Consider the following 18763-nt stretch of genomic DNA (forward strand, 5'->3'; position numbering starts at 1 on the left):
CCGCCTAGGGGCCCGCCCTCAAGACAAATTAACCAATGATTCGGGGCAGGTTACCAACGAGAAGGTATCATTGATAGCAATGAGAGAACCCGTTGTCCAATCGATTTTGAGATTGGACCCAAGACTCTTTCCAGCATAACCAATAGTAAGGCCTGATGAAGTAACCTCCCACCGCCATTGGAGGATGTAACGAGGGGAAAAAAAAAAAAATGAGCTTTTGGGCGGCCGCCTCCGATTGGTGAGTTTGGGAGGTTGAGGTTGAGAAACCACTTGTGATTCGCTATCGCTAGAACGAGGCGTCTACGGGAAGGGGCTAGACCGGAGTTGGAAGTTGTGTGGAAAGGAGACGGCCGGCCAGGTGAGGTGATAGGGAGGGGAGGTGCTGGGAAGCAGGTGAGGCTGTACACCGGACCTGAGGAGAGCGGGTCTGGAGGAAGAGTTGAAGGTGAAGGGACAGGGAAGGCAGCAGGAAGTGGAGCCCTGATCCAGCGGCTTTTCCTCGCAGTCCTCCCCCCCTCCCCCCCCCCCCCCCCGCCCTTCCCCGCGCCTGGTGCTGCCAGAGGGACAGTAACATTTCACTGGAGCCAGAGAAGGGCCCGGCATTTACATGGGGCTGGCCTCGGAAGCACGAAGACCGGACTTCAGGTGCCTCCTTTGACATGGGCCGGCTGTGGGACCCTGAGCCAATCTCTGAACCTCTCGGTGCTCGGGGCAGACAGAGTGTTGGCTTGCATGGGTAGGGGGAGTTTCTTTTATCCATTCAATCACAGCCTTGGTCCTTGGTCCTTTATCTTAGGGGGAAGGGCCGTTGCTTTTGTCTTCTTTGCGCTTGGGAGATGTAGCATCTAGTTCAATGCTGTCGTAGGTTTTGCAATTTCAAGTACCCTTGTGAAAAGGCTGATATCCCTTCCTCAGGTGTGCGGGTGAGGAATGAATACTTTAGCAACGAAGCTGGAAATCGAAGCTAAGCACAGTACATGGTCTGTTGTCCTCCTGGTGGGCTAATGACTGTAAGCAGTAGAGAGGGACAGCCCCTGCTGCAGATTCAAATCAGGCTTCGACCTCTAGCCCAGGAAATGTATGAAAGATGAGAAATCGCATGGCCACTGGTCTGAATCCACAGAGAGGAGTCTGTCATTGGCGATTATGCAGCCTTACAAAGTTATTTTCAAAAGAAATGCCTAGAAAGGAAGTTGGGGGAAAAAACCATAACCCCCAAAGTGTGATCTCCATAAATTGCATGTACATCTTCTTCCTCCTCCAAGGCATACTCATCCTTTCAATAAACATTAACTGAGTGCCTACTGTATGCCAGGTACTGGGAATACAGATACAAAAGCAAAATAGGCCCTGCTCTTAAGGCCCTTTCACTGTATTGGGGAAAAAAAACTCTTGCACAGATAACCATTATCTGTGTGATTTCATTCATGGAAAGAGTGTCAGGTTAGGGAACTCCCTTTACCAATGCAGATTTGCAATTATTTTGCAATTTATAATCTTAAAATTGCCTAGAGAAATTACAAGTGACTTGCCCAGGGTCACAGTCAATATGTCAGGAGCTGAACTTGAACCCTTGTCTTCTTGATTCCAAAGACTTCTGTCTATGCACTGCAGTGCAAGGGTGGGGAACCTTGGGTCTCGAATCAACATTCCCTTTAGGTCCTTAATTGTGGCCTTTGTTCCGGGAAGTTTGTCAAAGGGCAGAACTTGAGGACCTAGAGTGCCACGAGGTCAAAGGTTCCCCATCCCCACTCCATTCTGTAGTTACAAAGTAACTACAGTAACCCAAATACATCTTTGGGTGGGTAGAAAAGGGAAAGGCACTAGCAACTCAAGGGATAGGCTTCTTATGAAAGGTGACACTTGAACCTTGAAGAAATTGGACAGGAAGTAGAGAAGCACATAGTGGATGTGAATAGAGGACAACACATTACCAAGGAGACTCAATTTAAGGTTGTCACCAAAGAAATGTATGAAGAAATAGATTGTTCAAGTGGCAAGAGCAAGAGGAAATAATTGATGATCATGCCCACCATTCCATTATGATATTAGAGAAAAATGAGGAAGGTTTCCAGCATGCTGGATGGCAAACTTACAGGATATCAACAGAAGATAGATGGGAATAGGTGCATTATGATCTGCATTGTTGGAAGAAACTCCATCGGTAGAGTTCACAGATCTACTGGAGTATCAGTTTGGATTTATTGTATAAAATAATGACCTAAATTGCTTAGTTGAGGTATTACCTCCTATGAGCCTTTCTTGATTACCCTAGTTATCAATTCTACCCCCAATTATTATGTTTCTTTTAGATACAACTTTATCTGTCTATGTTTTTGCCCCACTGTAGTAGGATGTTAGCTACTTGAAGACACTGTTTTGGTTCTGTGTTTGTATATTCAGTGCCTGGTACTTAACAGGTACTTAATAAATGCTTATTCAGTTGGATTTACTTAAGGGAGTACATTCAAACCATGAGATAGCCTGTGAAAAAGCAAAGATGACATGAACTGTTATATTTGAGTTTGACTGGTATATACAGTGGCCATAGGCAGATAATGTGTAATTAGCCTAGAAAGGTTAGCTGAAGCCAGATTTTGAAGTGTTTTAAATACCTACAAACCAAAGGGGAGCCACTGAAGTTTCTTGAGGAGGAGAATGACCTGATTGGGAACTAAGTAGAGGATGAGAGAGGGAAGACTTGAGGCATCTGTGCCTGTATGTAGTCTACAGCTGACCAGAACTGCTTCTGTAGATATGGTTCAGTTCGAAGGGACCCCAGAGGTCATCTAATCTAAGCCCCTCATTTTATAGATGAGGAAGTTGAGACTCAGAGAAAGGTGATTTGCCCAAGGTCACACAGGTGGTATCAAAACTGGGAATTAAATTCAGGTTCTGACTCCAAATCCAGCGTTCTATACATTGTGCCTCCCCACCCTCCCCCACCCAGTATTCTGATATTTATTACCCACTGTGGGATCAGCAGGTCCACAGAATAGTTAATTTTTTTTATGCCCACATGTAGTTTGCCCCATAAATTTAGTTCATCCAGTAAGATGATAACATGGCAGCAGTACAAGACTTATTCATATCTTTTCACAAAATGCTTTCACCACTTTGTGTTGCTGTGTAGAAGATACTTTATGCTTTCCCATTTAGTAAGGTGAGGCTTGGACAAGTCCAGAGACTTGCCCCTGGTTGCACAGCTAGTAATTTTCAAAGCCAGAGTTTGATACTAGATCTTGTTTCAAAGTACACTACACAAGTCCAGCTGTTACAGCCTAGTGATAGCAACAAGCTAGTACACATATGCCAGATTTCAAGCAGTAAACATAGAGCAGTGTCTATTAAGGGGTCCAAGGACTGGACATTTTCTGGAAATTCATAACCTGCCCTGGTTAATTTTGTCACATATTAATCAGAAAATGCCCTCCTTCCACTAACACCCCACCTCCCCAGTCAATTTGTGCTCAAGTTTGGGCTTTCTTCACACAAATGAATGGCTTAATAAAAACTGGAAATATGAGGAAGGAAGAAGGCAAATGGAGCACATAGGACATTTAATCCTGTTCTTGTGGCAGAGCAGTGATGCTGATGTTTCCTTTCTTCTGTAGAATGGCTGGCACTGTACTTGGAGTGGGTGCAGGAGTATTCATCTTAGCGCTGCTCTGGGTGTTGGTATTGCTGCTGTGTGTGCTGTTATGCAGAGCCTCCGGTCTAGCTAGGTAAGATGTTCTTTCCAGCTGGGAGTCCTAGGTAAAAGCAATTAGAGATGAAATCGCTGACACTCATTAAACATTTAGAATTCAGGAGATCATTTTTGTAATTACTGGCAGTTTGAATGAGTTGCATTTTAGCCTATCATAAACCCTAATTGTTATTTATGGTCTAAAGGGGAAGATTTGTTTTTTCAGTTTTCACTGTGAGGTAGAAAAACATGACAGAAATATAGGGAAATCTACTTTCTCTGCATTTTGCAAAATAATAATAATAATGATGATGATGATGATGATAATTGTTTAGATTTCTAGAATTTGGTTAGTTCTTTATCTGAAGCTCTACGTCTGGGCCCAGAGAAACTGAAGGAGCAATGAATACTCCAAACCATCAATGATTGTGAAGCTAAGACCACATACTAACTTTTGAAAGTGTGCTAAGCTATGGATGTTCTGCCTGTGCTGCCAGAGTGAAGAGGAGGGTTGTAGGAGTACCTGAGTATTTATGCAGAAAAAGCCTGCTTTGACTTGAATTGTTATAGTTATTACACTGTGCATATATGATCAGAGGCAAAGGCCCCAAACTTGCAACATTATGATTTGGATCATGCTAGGAATACTTCTATCTAGTACCTATATAAAACAGGACCAAGAGGATGCCTTTAGAAAAATCTCTTAAATTTACTGAGCTAGATGGACAACAGGCCCTGTGAGCATTGTTGTGGGAGTAGAGCCTATAATACTGGCTCCCAAGAACAGTCTAAGCTCAACACATTGGTGGAAAATGTGAACAGTGCTTTTAATACTTGTGTATTTGTCTTTCAGGTTCTCTGTCACTTTTGTTTTCCTTGCTGCTGTGATCATCACATCAGTTCTGTTGTTGTTTCCCCGGGCCACTGAGGTCCCAACCCCAGAGGTAGAAATTAAGGTAAAATTCTGTTTTGTTTTGCCTTTCTTATTGTGATTCTTACATCTTTCCCAAATCTAATGAGACCTTCCCTGATGTAGGATTGATTTGTTATGTGATATTAGAAGAGCTGTAGTGGCAGAACAGTGAAGGAGAAAGTACAGAGGGAGTTTTTAATTCCCCTTCTACCTGTCTCTAAGAAAAATAATCCAGTTCTGAATCTTTACTTCAGTAAAGATGGTGTTTCAACACCATCAGACATTTATGTGCCTGTATGATATTTTTCTAGCCTCTATCACATCAAACAAGCAGTCCAGCCTTCAAAGCCAATTTAGACTTTGTAGGGACTCAAGCTTGCTGAATGACATACCTTTCCTCTTCAGTGTAAATTTTTCCATCTGTTAAGTGGAGAATATAGTTCCTCATTGAAGAAAGCAGTCAGCAAAGAGAAGCATTTTCTGTTGAAAGCTGAAGTATAGAGAAGCTCTGTGGAGAGGCAGCAGGGTGCTGTAAAAAGAAGACACAACTTGAAGTCAGAAGTCTTGGCTCCAGAACTTAGCTAGCTATGTGCAATGTCCTTAACCTGTCTAAGCCCCACTTTACTCATCAGTAAAAAGGGAATGATAGTTGTTCTACCCACCTCATAGGTTTGTGGTAAGGAAGGTAATGTATAATGTGTAAGTTATAAAAGGATTCCATAAATGTAATCTTGTTGCCTCTTTTGCCTCATTCTCAGCTTATCTGCCAATAGTTTGTTGTCACTGCCCCAAGATCCATTTCATTATCGTACGAGATTATAGCTGTGCCATAGAATAATATCTGTTCTCAGATCCTTGGGCTGTGTTCATGTACTTTGTCTTCCTGTTTCCTACCTTCCCTTGGTGCTCAAATACCTATACAAAGCTGTTAGGCTTTTAATTTCATCACAAAATTGCTACCTTTATCAGAGTATTGTTCAACTTCCTGAAATGCCCCTAAAAATTGTTCTTTATGCTGTATTTCCTTACTAGCAATCTCCAAAGCCCCAGTCCTCCCAAAGTAACGATTAGTTTCATTATTCCATGCCAGGTCAAGATGGAGAAATTTTGGCCTTTCCCCTTAAGACCCAAGAGCTTTTACTTCTTAATCATATCCTAAGTTATGATTTTTTTTCTTTTTAAAACATTTTATTGATGCTTTTAAAAAATTTCACTGTCATTTCCGACTGACTGTCCTACCCTCCCCAAATAAAATAACTTCCCTTTCCTGAAAATCCCACTCCCAGCCCCCCAACAAATCAGTACAGTAAAGCAAAATCACTCGTTGGACATGTCTGAAAATGTAGTCTTCATTCTGAAGCCCAGCACCTTTCTAACAAGAGATGGGAGGCAAGCAAAGCTTAGATTTTTTTCTCCTTTGCCTGCAACCCAGTAGAAATAGCAGGAACTATCACTGTTGCCACAGAATCCATATAGAGAACTGTTCATGGGCTGAAATGGAACCTCTATAATCTTTACAACTCCTAGTTCTGCCTAAAACTGCCAAGCATAAACACATTAGTTATGAAAACTTAAGAGAATATGTTTTCTATTAAAATTTGGGGAATTATATTTTTAAGTGCCAGGATCACTGCTAGTGTTTCAGAAAATCTCTTTGCCATTATAGGTGCCATGTATCTGTATGTGAACTGGGGCAAATTTCTGCCTCAATTTCCCCATCTCTGAAATGGAGAGAATGTTGGCTGCCTTCCTTCTTGAGCTACTACACATATGAATTCTAGAGGAAAAGCCCCGTGGAAAAAAGAAGATACTATAAAATCAATCACCCTTTGTCACAGGAGTCTCAGACTAGAAAGAAAAGTAGGGTTTGGGCAAAATCTGCTTGTCAGCATGGCCAGCAAAATTAGAGTTCTCATTTGCAGGATTACCAGAACTGGCCCCTGCAGCAGCCTGGCTCAATACCGTATCAATAATACATGAGCTGGGCCTTCTGCAACCAACGCTTGCTAATTGGCTAATTAAAAAGTGAAACGTGTCGAACGAGCAAACATGTAGCCCGCAAGAGACTTGTTCTGTACTAGAGCCAAGGTCAAACATGTTAAAGCTGTTTCATCAAACTAACCTTTGTTGTAAGCTGAGCATGGGGCAATCCCTTTAGCAGCTGGGGTGGTTGCAGCCCTTTTCTTCTTGGGGTCTTTGGATCTCAGCAATCACACTGGTGCTTGGTTTGATAGGTTCTCTGTGTCTGGATCTCCACTTGGGCATTTGGGATTATCTTCCAGGTGTTGTGTCCAAAGACCTTGGAAGCTGTGACATTATCTTTTTGCTCTGTTTATATTGCTGCCTAGCTAGTTTGGTAGGTTATCAGCATGTGAATTTAGGGAGAGTAGAGCTGAGATCAGTTAACACGATAGTGGAGCTAAGAGGCTAAAATTATTATTAACTTCAAGTTTCAGTCAGTGTCAAAACCAGAATCTTCTAGTGTGACTGGTTGTTATTGATTTCTTTCAATGATCAGCATATGACTTTGGGATGTTACTGAAACAACTATTTCAGGCAGGTGTTGCAAACAATTGGTTATAGTCACATTTGTTCTAGGAATGTTGAGTGGGTTTTATAAAGTGGTCAAACACCTTCAGATGAATGCTACAGAGTATTATTTTAAGGCTTATCCTATCAGGGACTTACTTGGCTTCAAATTAACGCAGGCAGTCTTAGATTAGAAAATGGGAATGTAGAGTTAATGATCCTTCTAGAACTCTTCTAGGTGTTTTCTAAACCCTTAGCCTTTTAGTTCATTAAAACTAATTCGCCTCAGTTCTAAAAGGGAAATCCCTTTTCTGTTTATAGAGGAAAGCCAGGGTAGGGTAGTGTCTGGAAGTTATAAAAATCTAAGAATTGGAGACCTTTGCTAACCAGAGATCTCAGACTTAGTATAATAAAGATGTTAAAGTGAAAAACATCCCAATAGCTATCATTTTTGACATTGTTTTCCTCTATTATCTAGATCATGGACAAGTTCTTCATTGGCCGTTATGTTCTCCTGGCTTTTCTCAGTATTTTCTTCCTTGGAAGCCTCTTCCTGGTTCTAATTCACCACATCCTGGAACCAATCTATGCCAAACCACTTCGTTAGGACTAAGGACCATTCAAAGAAATACCATAAACTACTCCTTGAAAAGAGCTGCTGCTCAATTTTGCATGGGCAACTTCCTTATCTTGGATCTGGCATGAATTCCATGAGTATTGGGATTCATTGAAGAACTATGGAATTATGCCTTTGGGGATGGATTCTCATTGACTTAAGAGAAATGGTGATATCTTCACAATTACCCTAAATGACTACACATCACTTCCCCTTTTTATACCTCAGTTTTCCACCTATTTAGAATCAGAAATAAGACATAACTATTTTGGAGTGGGACTTAGGATAAAATGGAATGATTTATAGGAAGAGAATGTTTACCTATAGCTGGCAGACACCACAAATCAGGTATTTTATGATGATCTGTGAAATTACATTGCTTTCAAAGTCTAGTTCATTTGGAAAGGATGTGCACTTTCATATTTGGAAAAGTTTGTATAATGGTTACTTATTGACCACTTTATGCTAGAGAATTCTAAAAAACATATAAGTCTCATTTCCCATCTAATAAAAATTAACACTGTCTTTTGTATATTCCAAGTTTGATTAGAGGTGAGAGAAAAGGTAAGTAATAGTAGTCCTCACTTTGGTATTGAATATATATTGCATCCTGTGCCCTCATTTTCTCCCCCTTCTTGGGCTCTTTAGTTCCTCTTTTCCTCATTTACTATTATATGAATCCAGTCTGAGACACTGTTGTATCCTCTTAGTGCTATAATCCTCTCACCAGGGCTACTGATAGCCATACATCTTTGGTGTCTGGTATGTCTTTTTACCTGTTTGGAATCCCAGGCCGAGTGAGTGAATGAGGTTAGTCATGAAATGGACAAGGGCTCTAAATTTCATCAGTTTTCAAAATCACATCATATGTCCATCCAGAACTATTTTTTTAATCAATTTACTGATTTTTAGTTTTCAACATTCAATTCCATTAAATTTTGAGTTCTAAATTTTCTCCCCTTCCCTCCCCTCCCCAAGATGGCTTGCAATCTGATATAGGCTCTACATATAGATTCTTGTTAAACATATTTTCACATTAGCCAGGTTGTAAAGAAGAATTAGAACTAGCGCCCTCCAGGACTATTTAAGGCATAGTCTTCTGGCTTAAAATCAGAAACCTGAAAGTGAGGGTACAAGACAAACAAGCTGAAGTTTTTGAAACTTAAAAGACTTTGGGGAAGATTAAAGTCACTTTGTAGCTGTGGAGTCTAATTGTGAACAGAGAAGCCACAATTCCTGCTCAGAAGACATAGGAACTAAATTTTGAAAGAGACACAGCTTAAGGAATTAGGCGTGGGGACAGGTTGAATTTTCCCCAATTTGTCACAGGACCCTAAAGAATAATATAGTGAGGGTTGAAGCTTCACCATCAAAATAGAGAAGGCTTCAGAGGGAACTATTTGTGAGGAATCTGTTTTGGCACAGACCATATGTAAGGGAATAAAAGGGGTAACTGGGACATATCTAAACAGATTGGAAGGCAAGAGCAGGCTAACAGATTTCATATTACTATACTGTACTTTGGTTCAGAACAGTTGCATCTGCTGCTCCTGAGGACCCCGGGTGCCTATGAGCTGCAGCACAAAGATGCTGGGCCAACCCAAGCAGAACACTGCTTCCTAACAAGCACAGGCTTTTGCTTGTCACCTTCTCCTGGGAGAGTCCCTGCTGAAAGAGCAAGTCTGGGAAGACTCCTATGGGTAGGTGGCTGGTCATATATCTATCTTTCTTCTGCTTTGTCAGTAGGTTTAGTTGTCAGATCACTAGGTTAACAGCAGTGAGGCTGTCAATGATTATTAAAACACAATACAAAAGCAAACCAGGTTGGGAACTTTTTATTTCTTCCCGATACCACCATTCATAAATAGGTATTTCAAAAACAGTAGTTACAGGCTTGTGGGTGGCAGGGATGGCCTTAAACAAAACTGTACTTTGTGAAAAGTATAGTTTTACTATCTTTTAAACTTCCGCTTACTGGGCTTGAAGTCAAAAGAATCTTCTCTTCCTGTAGCTTTCATACTTAAGCTCCAAGAAGCCAGGCAGGAGAGGCTGGCATCTATAGCAGATCCAAAATTTTCCTACAGATATAGGAGAAACTCAAAACAGGTTCATTTTGTCAGCTATTACTCATTTGGGGGCTTTTAAGCCTTCAAAATGCATTGGAAAATGTGGAAAATGTACTTAGTATGGGGTCTGCCTGCAGAAAACTGACAAGGTAAATAGGGCACACATCACGCATTATGTAACATGTGTACCACAGATATCCCTACCACTTTTTAACTTTTGACATTTTGATTTGTTTTACTATGTCCGTATTCAGTTGGTATCCTGTCATAGTAAGTATTCATAATTATGATATAATGGTCCCCCCCCCCTTTTCCTTTTCTACCAGAGCTATACCTTCCATTTTCTAGGACCATTCATTACCCATCTCTCAAAGCCAACATCAGCAACTTTAGCAAGACCATCATGCCCTAGGACTTAACCTGTCTACTTTCCCTAACTTCTATGTCTCAGTCAACCGTGTCTGTCTCCTAACAATGCTGAGTTCTTAACCACTGCTTCCTTCTTCCCTCTTATTGCTATCTTCCTCCCCCCACTCTGCAAGCCTCCCAATGGGTCTCTAAAAAGGAGAAATGCAAAGAGTTATTGCTTTTTAATTACAAGTGCTATTGTAGCATCTTTAAGGAGGAACACTTTAGGCTTAATTGAGACCAAATGTGAAGTTAAATTAAATGAATAACTAATTAACGTAATGCTCCTGCATTAGCCCCGTGTGTGTGCTGAGGCCCAGAGAGAAGGCTTGACTCCAGGCCTCTGGTGAACATACAGTGCCCAAGGCAGAAGTGCAGCAGGAATCTTGGGGACTGAGGGAAATCACTGTAGGAAACCTTATCCCAGGGCTGGGCTCCCCAAGACCCTTAGAAATACATAAACATAACTTCTCTCAATTGGACACTTTTCCCATGGTGAGATGAAAAAGTACCAGGGTTAATTCTTAACAGACTTCATAGCCAAACACATGGAAGAGTATCCCTGATTCCTGGTTCAGCCTACTTATAGCAATTTTCTAAGTATGCCCAATTTATGGGGTAGCAGAGAGCCTCAGCCTGGTTAAACTCTTGACCTGAATCTGGAATACGGAAAAAGTTATGAACAAGACTTCTTAGTAAATCAGGATGCACAAGACAGCAAGAGTAGAGGCAAAAAGGCTTTTAGACTAGTCCAGATAACATGATTAGGACATGATAGTAGAATTTGTTGAGTAATTTTTCAGTTGTGTCCAGCTCTTCATGATCCCATTTGGGGTTTTCTTGGCAAAGATACTGGAGTTTACCATTTCTTTCTCTGGCATATTTTACAGATGAGGAAACTGAGGCAAACAGGATTAAGTGACTTGTTCAGGGTCACTTAGCCAGCAAGTACTTGAGACCAGATTTGAATTCAGGAAGATAAGTCTTCCTGACTCCAGGCCCAGCACTCTATCCACTGCGCCACCTGGGTGTCCCTGATAGTAGGATTGGGTTTGTGGAAATCAAATGGAAAGAGCAGAAATGTTTCAAAGAAGTGAATCCATACAACTTAGACAATATAATATGGGAGACATACTACTCTGTTTCTTTTCCTCCTAACTCTCATATATTATCTCTTTTCTACTGCCGCCATGCCTTACTTCTTCTATCTCTGATCCTACACACCATCAGATTAATCTGTCATCTCCCTTATTCAATAGTCTTTGATGACCCCTATAGAATAAAGTTCATATTTCTTTACCTGACATCCACAATCTGATCCCATACTTTCCTGACCTAATCACCACTTCTCTAAACAATCTAATGTATTCAGTAACCCTTACACACATCACATTGGGCAGCTAGGTGGCACAGTGGATGTAGTGCTGGGCCGGGAGTCAGGAAGACTCGTCTTCCTGAGTTCAAATCTGGCCTCAAGACATTCCCTGGCTGTGTGACCCTGGGTAAGTCACTTAACCCTGTTTGCATCAGTTCCTCATCTGTAAAATGAGCCAGAGAAGGAAATGGCAAACCACTCCAGTATCTTTGCCAAGAAAACCTCAAATCGGGTCACAAAGAGTCAAACACAACTGAACAACAACAAAACATATCATGTGGTTTTCCTTAAAAACATTGTGGTTTTTTTGCTTTTCCTAAAACACAAGTGACCTTCAACCTTTTATCATACTATCTTCCTGCCTATCCAAATACTACATATCCTTCAAGGCCATGCTTAAGTCCCACTGCTTCCATAAAGTCCTCCTTAACTGTTTTAGCTGTATTTATTTCATTCTCCAAACTCAAGTATTTTTGTTTATACTACTCATTGGGAGTTAATAACTCCATTTTAACAGCTCTGGTATTATTGTTATTTAGCTCTTTATACATATCGGGTCTCTTGAATCAAATTGTGAAGTCAGTAAGAACAAGGAACACACCCTAATACTTTTTTGTATTCTTCAGTTCCTAATATACATCAGGCAATAAATTATTTGTCTTAATAGCCTAGATATTTAGGAGATAGTTCAGTTTAGGGAATTTTTGTTTTCTGGTGGTGGTAATCCATCTTAGAACAGCTCTCAAATCTCTGAACAAGTGCCACTTAACAACCATTCTCCAGAAACGTGACTAGAGAGAAAACTAAATTATTGCATTAGGGGCCAATGCAAATTAACAAGTTAAAAGAATAAGGCAGTCATAAAACAAGTCAAAAAAGGAACCATGGATAGTAGGAAATACACACAGTATTCCTGAATTCCCAAGTCTCCTCTGCAGATTGAGAGATAGATCTCTTCCTCTTAGTGCTGACAAACTCCAGGGATGCCTCTATTTCGGCTCTGGGCGCCATGGTGTTCTACCATGGGGTGGTATCACCATCTAGTGGCCAAAGAGGATATTGGAACTGCTAAAATGAACCCCATATCAATGAGCAGTGGATATTAAGAGTCAGGGCGTAAAGTTGTGGATAGGAAGTACTAAATTTAACTGAATAGATTCCTCTTAAGTCCTTTCTGACGACCCTTATTTGTTTCTGTTGTCCTCATGGCCAGAATAAACTTTGATAAACAGTCATCTTTTTAGCCACTTTCTAAAACATGAACGTACTTGTTTGGGGAACACAAGGTAGAGGGAAAGACGTGAGGTACTAACTCACTTTCCAAACAATTTATGCCCAGTCAGACTGTGATATGAGGCATCAAGCTCAACTAGTACAAGGCTGTGAAACCAAGCTGCCATAGATGCCATATGCCAGAAGACAGAGGTTTCTTGAAAGTGCCCTCAACATCCTTTATGAATCCTATTGAAAATTAATGGCAAACTAACCCTAACGTCACCAATTACGCAGTCTTAGAATGCAACTTGAAGTGAAGGTTATAAAAACAATTGGACTTAGGTGCAGAATGGATAGCATAACAACAGTAACCCAAATCCTAGATTTATGGTGACCGTAACAAACAAAGAACAGCTTATAAGGATGATGAAGCATGGCTTTAAGTAACATAGCATTGCTCCAAACAGCCAGGGGACCACAGCAGTCACCAGACCACGCTGGCAAAACAGCAACAATAAACTGAGTGTAGTTATTTATAGAACTGAGTTCTCTAAGTAAAAGCAGGCATATTAAGGCAAAGAGGTAGTCACAAATAGCACTTAACATCTCTACAAGCAAGAACCACAGAGGAGTAAATGAGTTGTTGTTTGTACCCATGATTATTGGCATTGCCATATAAATCAATGTGTCTTATCTTCCCAACTATATTTTAAGTTTTTTGAGGAAAGACTATTATACTTCTGTATCTTGAACATTACCCACCTCAGTACTGAACATGTGGTAGGGTCCCCAAAATATAACCAAATTAAGATAAAAAGACATGTCACACACATTCACACACACAAAACCAGCTCTTTTCAATCACACCCACAACAGCTGACAAAATCCATCATCTATCAATACAAAGGTTTATGTTAAAATTTTAATCAAGAATGGAGAAATTGAGCTGTCATTTGTAGACATAGGCAGAGTTGGCAGGGGAGGGCAAAGAGAGGGAAAAATTAAAGTTGGGACTACAGAGATATGAAGGTCATAGAGCAGGGAAACAGAGGGTAGACCCCAAACTCTGCAGCTATTCACCTCAAAACATGGTAAGGCACCTCTGTTACAGAGGGGAACAATTGATTACAAATTCAGTTCAAATATAATGGTAATGGGGAGAGGAGAGTATGACTTATTATTTGTGTTTTGTCCCCACAGAATCCTTACCTTCTATCTTGGCACTTAAAATTTAAGAGTCATCCAATTCAGCAAAGAAACTAGACCCTAGGATAGGCCATGCCTTTCTTTTCTTGTGATTGGGATGCCACCTTAGCTCCAGCCCTACTATTGCATGTGCTGCTTACAACACACTCCCTGCCCAAAATGTGTTGTTTTCTTTAATCTATGATTCCCTGAGGCTGTTTAACCTCTTTCCCCTGGAAATTCTATCAGGTCCTATGGCAGGTCCCTGGGCTGGCCTGGGGCTAGGCAGCTCTGGCTACCCCAAATGTCTGTTTATGTCTGTAGGTGTCTCCAGTGGGGAGTTTTCCGGGGATCCAGGAGAGATCCTTGGCTCCTATACTTCAGATGGGGGCCTCATATCTCTTTATATCTAGAAGGAAGAGAGATTCAGGTTAGGGAACTAAGACAGAGATGAGAGGACCAGGCAAACTCTTGTACCTCCTTAGAACACTAGATCTCAATAGCCACCCTCAAGTTCTACCTTATTCTGTTTATAAATAGTGTGGGGGTAGGAGCTATAAATCTCCCTTCTACTCTAAAGAAAGTAGATCAGAGCTGGAAACAAGTTTCTACAGGGAACCAGTTAGGGTAGAGCCACCTGATTCCCCTTCTTTTTTCAGCACTTCTTCTGAATGTCCTTCCCCTTATCCCATCCCACTTTGTGTCAAAATGGCACTCTAATGAGAGGGGTACTGATTCATAAATTGCTCCAGTCTTAAATGTTGCCTAGCTCCCTCTTTAGAAAGTAGCATGGCTCCCTATCTAGTCCCCAAATGCCCCATCTTTCACACCCACATGGCGATCAGTTCCCTGAAGGGAAAGAGCTCTCCTAATAACCTTTTCCTAGATAAGCAGCACTAGAACAGAGTTTCCCAGGCTTCCCATGAAATGCAAAAAGAAACTCCCTGGCCTTCACCCATCTAGTCAAAGCATTTAGGTTCAAAGCATCATCCAGATCCCTGCAAGCAAGAAAACCAGGCCCATGAGGGAAGCTCAGGGGGCCATAGAAAGGGTTATCCCTACCACCACTAACACAGTCCCAACCTCTGACCAGCCCCTTTGTTTTCCCCATCTTCTGCCCATGCCATCCCATTTCCTCCCTCCCTTTCTTCTCCCCGAAACCCCCACTGCCCATCAACAAAAAGCAGAGGGAGAACCAGGCCAGGTATCTCCATTGGACTTGATTAGAATTCAGTTTCATTGTTTTCTTCACCCCACGAGCTGAGGTATCAGATAATCTTGGACTGTGAACCTCATGGCAGTGGCATAATGCCTGCAAAGAGGGGAGTCTTTACTCCAAACCTTACCCCCCCATCCCCAAAGACTCTAGGAAAATACCCCTAAGGTCTGATCCTCCCCAAAGAAGGCAGAGGCCTCTGTCCAGGTTCTGCACTTCCTAAGAAAACCCCCATGCACATTACATTCTGTTTAAATCACAAGTCCTTGGAGCTGACCCCTTTAGAAGCAAGCAAGAAAAATCACACTGGTGAGGAGAGTTGGCATGCAGTCCTGGTTCCGATTGTAAATCAGTCATGGGACTAAGGGAACATACTCACAATACAAACCACAGCCCACCGGACACTACCTCGGGTGGGTTAGGGCCAGGCAAGAGCTATGAAGACATATGGAAGACAATGGATGTTAGTAACAGTTAGCAAGGTGTTGGGAGGGAAGGCAAGAAGCATGAAGGCTGGAGGCTTCGGACTAGGTTCCATGGAGTCCAGGTTAAGAATTTTCAGGGAGTTGGGGCTCAAGCAAGCCTCGTGGTAGTTTTTAAAAGTCAGAGATTAGTCTCTGGTTCTCCAGCAGTACCCAGGGGTAGACTATGATTACCAGGAAATGTAGGGTTTGGGAGAACCCCTAAAATTGAGTGCCCAAGCAAGCCCTCCAGTTCAAGGACCTTAGATCTCAGGAGAACTCACCCTCTGTTTCTGTTCATGCTTCCCTTCCAGGCCTGGATCTCTTTGTACACCAAGCGAGAGAGGAACTGTAGGGAAGAGGAAAATAGTTGGGGAAGTATGGAGCAAGAGATACCAGCCATTGTAGCGGTCTGGGGTAAAGAGATAGGATAGGGTCTAGCAGTGCCTTCCACATGGTACACATTCCATAAATATTTGTTGCTTAATTATAGGGTGGAAAGATAGTAACCTTGGGTGGTGGATTATATAAGGAACCTAATATAGCTCTCAGCTATCCAGAAAAGATACAAAAAACCCCACGAAGTACAGCCACTTCTGTACTGTCCAAGATTTCCTTGTGCCAATTCCTTCCCTGAAGAGTCCCTGCTAAACAGCCAAGCAAGGGTGCCATAACATTGGGTTGGGACCATGTGCCCCTTTCCCCATACCCACTCTTGACCCAAAACAGATATTTACCAGGCAAGCCAAGACATCTGAAGAGATAAGCATATAGAAGACGTTGTTCCAGCCTGTAGGAGAGATGAGTCCAGCTAGCAGAGGTCCCAAAGCAGCACCTGGAGGGAGAACACAGACAGTGTGAGGAGCAAAGCAAGATGGTCCTGACCTCATGTTGGTCTAGTCTTCTCTGCTGTAACATTCTCCCCACAACTCAGCTGCTCCTCTAGCCCATCCTATCCTCAGGCTGCCAGTCAGTGCAATGGAAGAGATCAGGGCCCAACTGCCTGGGATAAGGAGTCGGAAGGACAAGGACGCAGCCAGAGCACACTGACCTATGGAGCCAGTCCCATCAATAATGGCTGTCACAGTGGAAAGTGCCTTTGCATTGCCCCTCAGACTCTTGTGTGTACCCTGGGGAGGCAAGAGAGAGTAGAATCAGAGGTCCTTCACAAGCAACTTGCATCTCTACTATTTAGCCAGACCCACAGTGCAGCCAAATTCACCAGGGAGAGCATCAGCCTCTGGCTTAGCGATCGCCTCAGTTTTGGCAAAAGGACACACAGCTCCTAGCAAATTTGATGCTGGTTTTGGGGAGATGCCTGACTTGGGAAAGAGAAAAGGAACACAAAGTTTATTCAGAAGGGAAAATGTTCCCCAGACAACACACTGACCTGTCTAGCATTGAGTAAAGGGGGAGGGAATGGACATGACACCAGAAGAGAGACACCCAAATCTTGCAAACAATTCCCTCCCCTAATCAGGTAGACTTCATGGGAACTGGGACCCTCCATGGGAACTGGGACCCTCCATGGCATGGGACACCATGAGTTGTGCTAAGTCAGGAAGTACAATGCCATTTCCTGGATGCCCTGAGCTTACCAAGTCAGCTGAGACAGCAGTGGTGATGAGAGCGTAGGGCCCATTGACCAAAGCCCCACAGATAATCAGCATCACTAGGAAGGTAGAAACAAAGATAGTGGTCATCCCCACCAGAGGCTAAAGCTGGGAAGCTCTCCAAAATTCTCCTAGTCTTTAAGAACTGTTCCCCACAGGAATTGGATTCCTAGTCCTCCTTCCTTCTCCACCCCCAGCAAATTCCTATGCACTTAATTGGTTTCCTATTCCCTCCTTCCACCCCACCTCCAGTCCACTCCTACGTACTCAAATACTCAGAGCACCAAACCTCTCCCTCCCTGGCCCACTTCCATGGATGTTCACGGAAATGCAGAAGAACACAAGTTGCAGCCTCACCTATAGAACTGCTGATCCCATTCTGGCCAACAGAGTTGTACAGGAATAGCTGGTAGAGGAAGAAGGAAGAAGAAAGGGTGTGGGATGAAAAGGTTATTACCTTCATTAGGTTTTCATATGGACTGTGGTCCATAGATCTTGGCATTACCCTTTTCTATCCTGGAATCCCTGGTCATCTTGTCTACCCCTCCTAAGAATGATAGGGATCTCTGTCCCCAAGAACAGATTCTGATGTAGCTATGAATTCTTAAGTCTCCCTATCTAAAAGTTCATATCTCACCTCACTTTCCCATTACAATATAAGCCCAAATTCCCTCTTTGCCTGAATTAAGTGGCAAAATAGAACAGCTGGCCTTCCTCTTTTCCACAATAACCTGTTCCCCTTCCCTACCCCCACCACGCACAAAAACAACACTCTTTTTCCTAAGCTAGACAGTTCCCCAAGCTCTCCACATGTTTCTCTTTCTACTATGCCAGCCCTCTTGCTGTTAAACTAACTATTTATTCCCTGCAGACATTCCCCAAGTAGTCATCCAACCATCCCCTCCCAAATGATAGAGACTAACCAGAGGGGCAGCTACAATCAGCATGACACAGCAGGTAGTGGCCCTGCCATTGGTATAGTCAGAGATGATCCCTGCAAGGATGCCACCTGTAACACATACCCCCACCTTACCACCCACTGCATTTGACCCCCTTACATTACCACAGCCTAGAGACTAGGATGTGGACAAAGGCATCTCTCCATTCCACCCTTCCCCACATACCCCCTTGTAAATGAAAAAACAAGTATGAGGACGAACATGTTTTCCCAAAAGCTGCTTGGCCAGGCAGAAATCCCTAGAAACATATGTCCTCTCCTCTAATTCTACTTGACCAAATTAATTGACCATGTACTCCCTTCCCCTCCCCTATACTACTCTACTCTCTATTCATGGGAAAAGACTCAGCCCTCCGGGAAAAACAAGCACAGAGAGCCTGACCTATTATGCCACCAACATCAAAGAGAGTAGAAAGATCCCCAGCTTCCTTGGATCCAAAATGAGCTGTGGAGAAAACAAAAGGGTAAGAAATGAGAAAAAATCTGACCAAAAGCTTAATAGTAACACAACAACCTGACT

At 42.4% G+C, this 18763-nt stretch overlaps 2 protein-coding genes across 6 annotated transcripts in view; one reads left to right on the top strand and one right to left on the bottom strand.

Annotated features, from left to right (window-relative positions):
• The first annotated feature begins 268 nt into the window (after positions 1–268).
• LOC114054444 (transmembrane protein 218-like) lies at positions 269–8271 on the top strand. Of its 2 annotated transcripts, none has more exons than XM_027877621.1 (4): positions 269–358; positions 3615–3725; positions 4542–4644; positions 7609–8271. In XM_027877621.1, the coding sequence occupies exons 2-4, from the start codon at positions 3616–3618 to the stop codon at positions 7735–7737; spliced, it is 342 nt and encodes a 113-aa protein (XP_027733422.1). In that variant the 5' UTR covers positions 269–358; position 3615; the 3' UTR covers positions 7738–8271. The 2 variants fall into 2 exon arrangements, with proteins under 2 accessions (XP_027733422.1, XP_027733421.1); XM_027877620.1 differs by lacking the exon at positions 269–358 and adding an exon at positions 640–736.
• LOC114054443 (glucose-6-phosphate exchanger SLC37A2-like) overlaps positions 3667–18763 on the bottom strand; it is a 42928-nt gene continuing 27831 nt past the window's right edge. The window contains exons 11-19 of one of the 4 annotated variants that reach the window (XM_027877616.1): positions 18626–18688; positions 18209–18294; positions 17643–17691; positions 17271–17344; positions 16724–16802; positions 16410–16507; positions 15957–16021; positions 4994–5130; positions 3667–3752 (exon numbers count right to left, since the gene is read on the bottom strand). In XM_027877616.1, the coding sequence (XP_027733417.1) occupies positions 5046–5130; positions 15957–16021; positions 16410–16507; positions 16724–16802; positions 17271–17344; positions 17643–17691; positions 18209–18294; positions 18626–18688 (599 nt within the window). In that variant the 3' untranslated portion in view covers positions 3667–3752; positions 4994–5045. Of the gene's footprint in view, positions 3753–4993; positions 5131–13718; positions 14405–15590; positions 15647–15956; positions 16022–16409; positions 16508–16723; positions 16803–17270; positions 17345–17642; positions 17692–18208; positions 18295–18625; positions 18689–18763 lie in introns of those variants that run through there. The other 3 variants (XM_027877617.1, XM_027877618.1, XM_027877619.1) reach the window with 3 other exon arrangements.

This window comes from Vombatus ursinus, unplaced genomic scaffold, assembly GCF_900497805.2.
Source record: "Vombatus ursinus unplaced genomic scaffold, bare-nosed wombat genome assembly UNPS02014813.1, whole genome shotgun sequence".
Lineage (NCBI taxonomy): Eukaryota > Metazoa > Chordata > Mammalia > Diprotodontia > Vombatidae > Vombatus > Vombatus ursinus.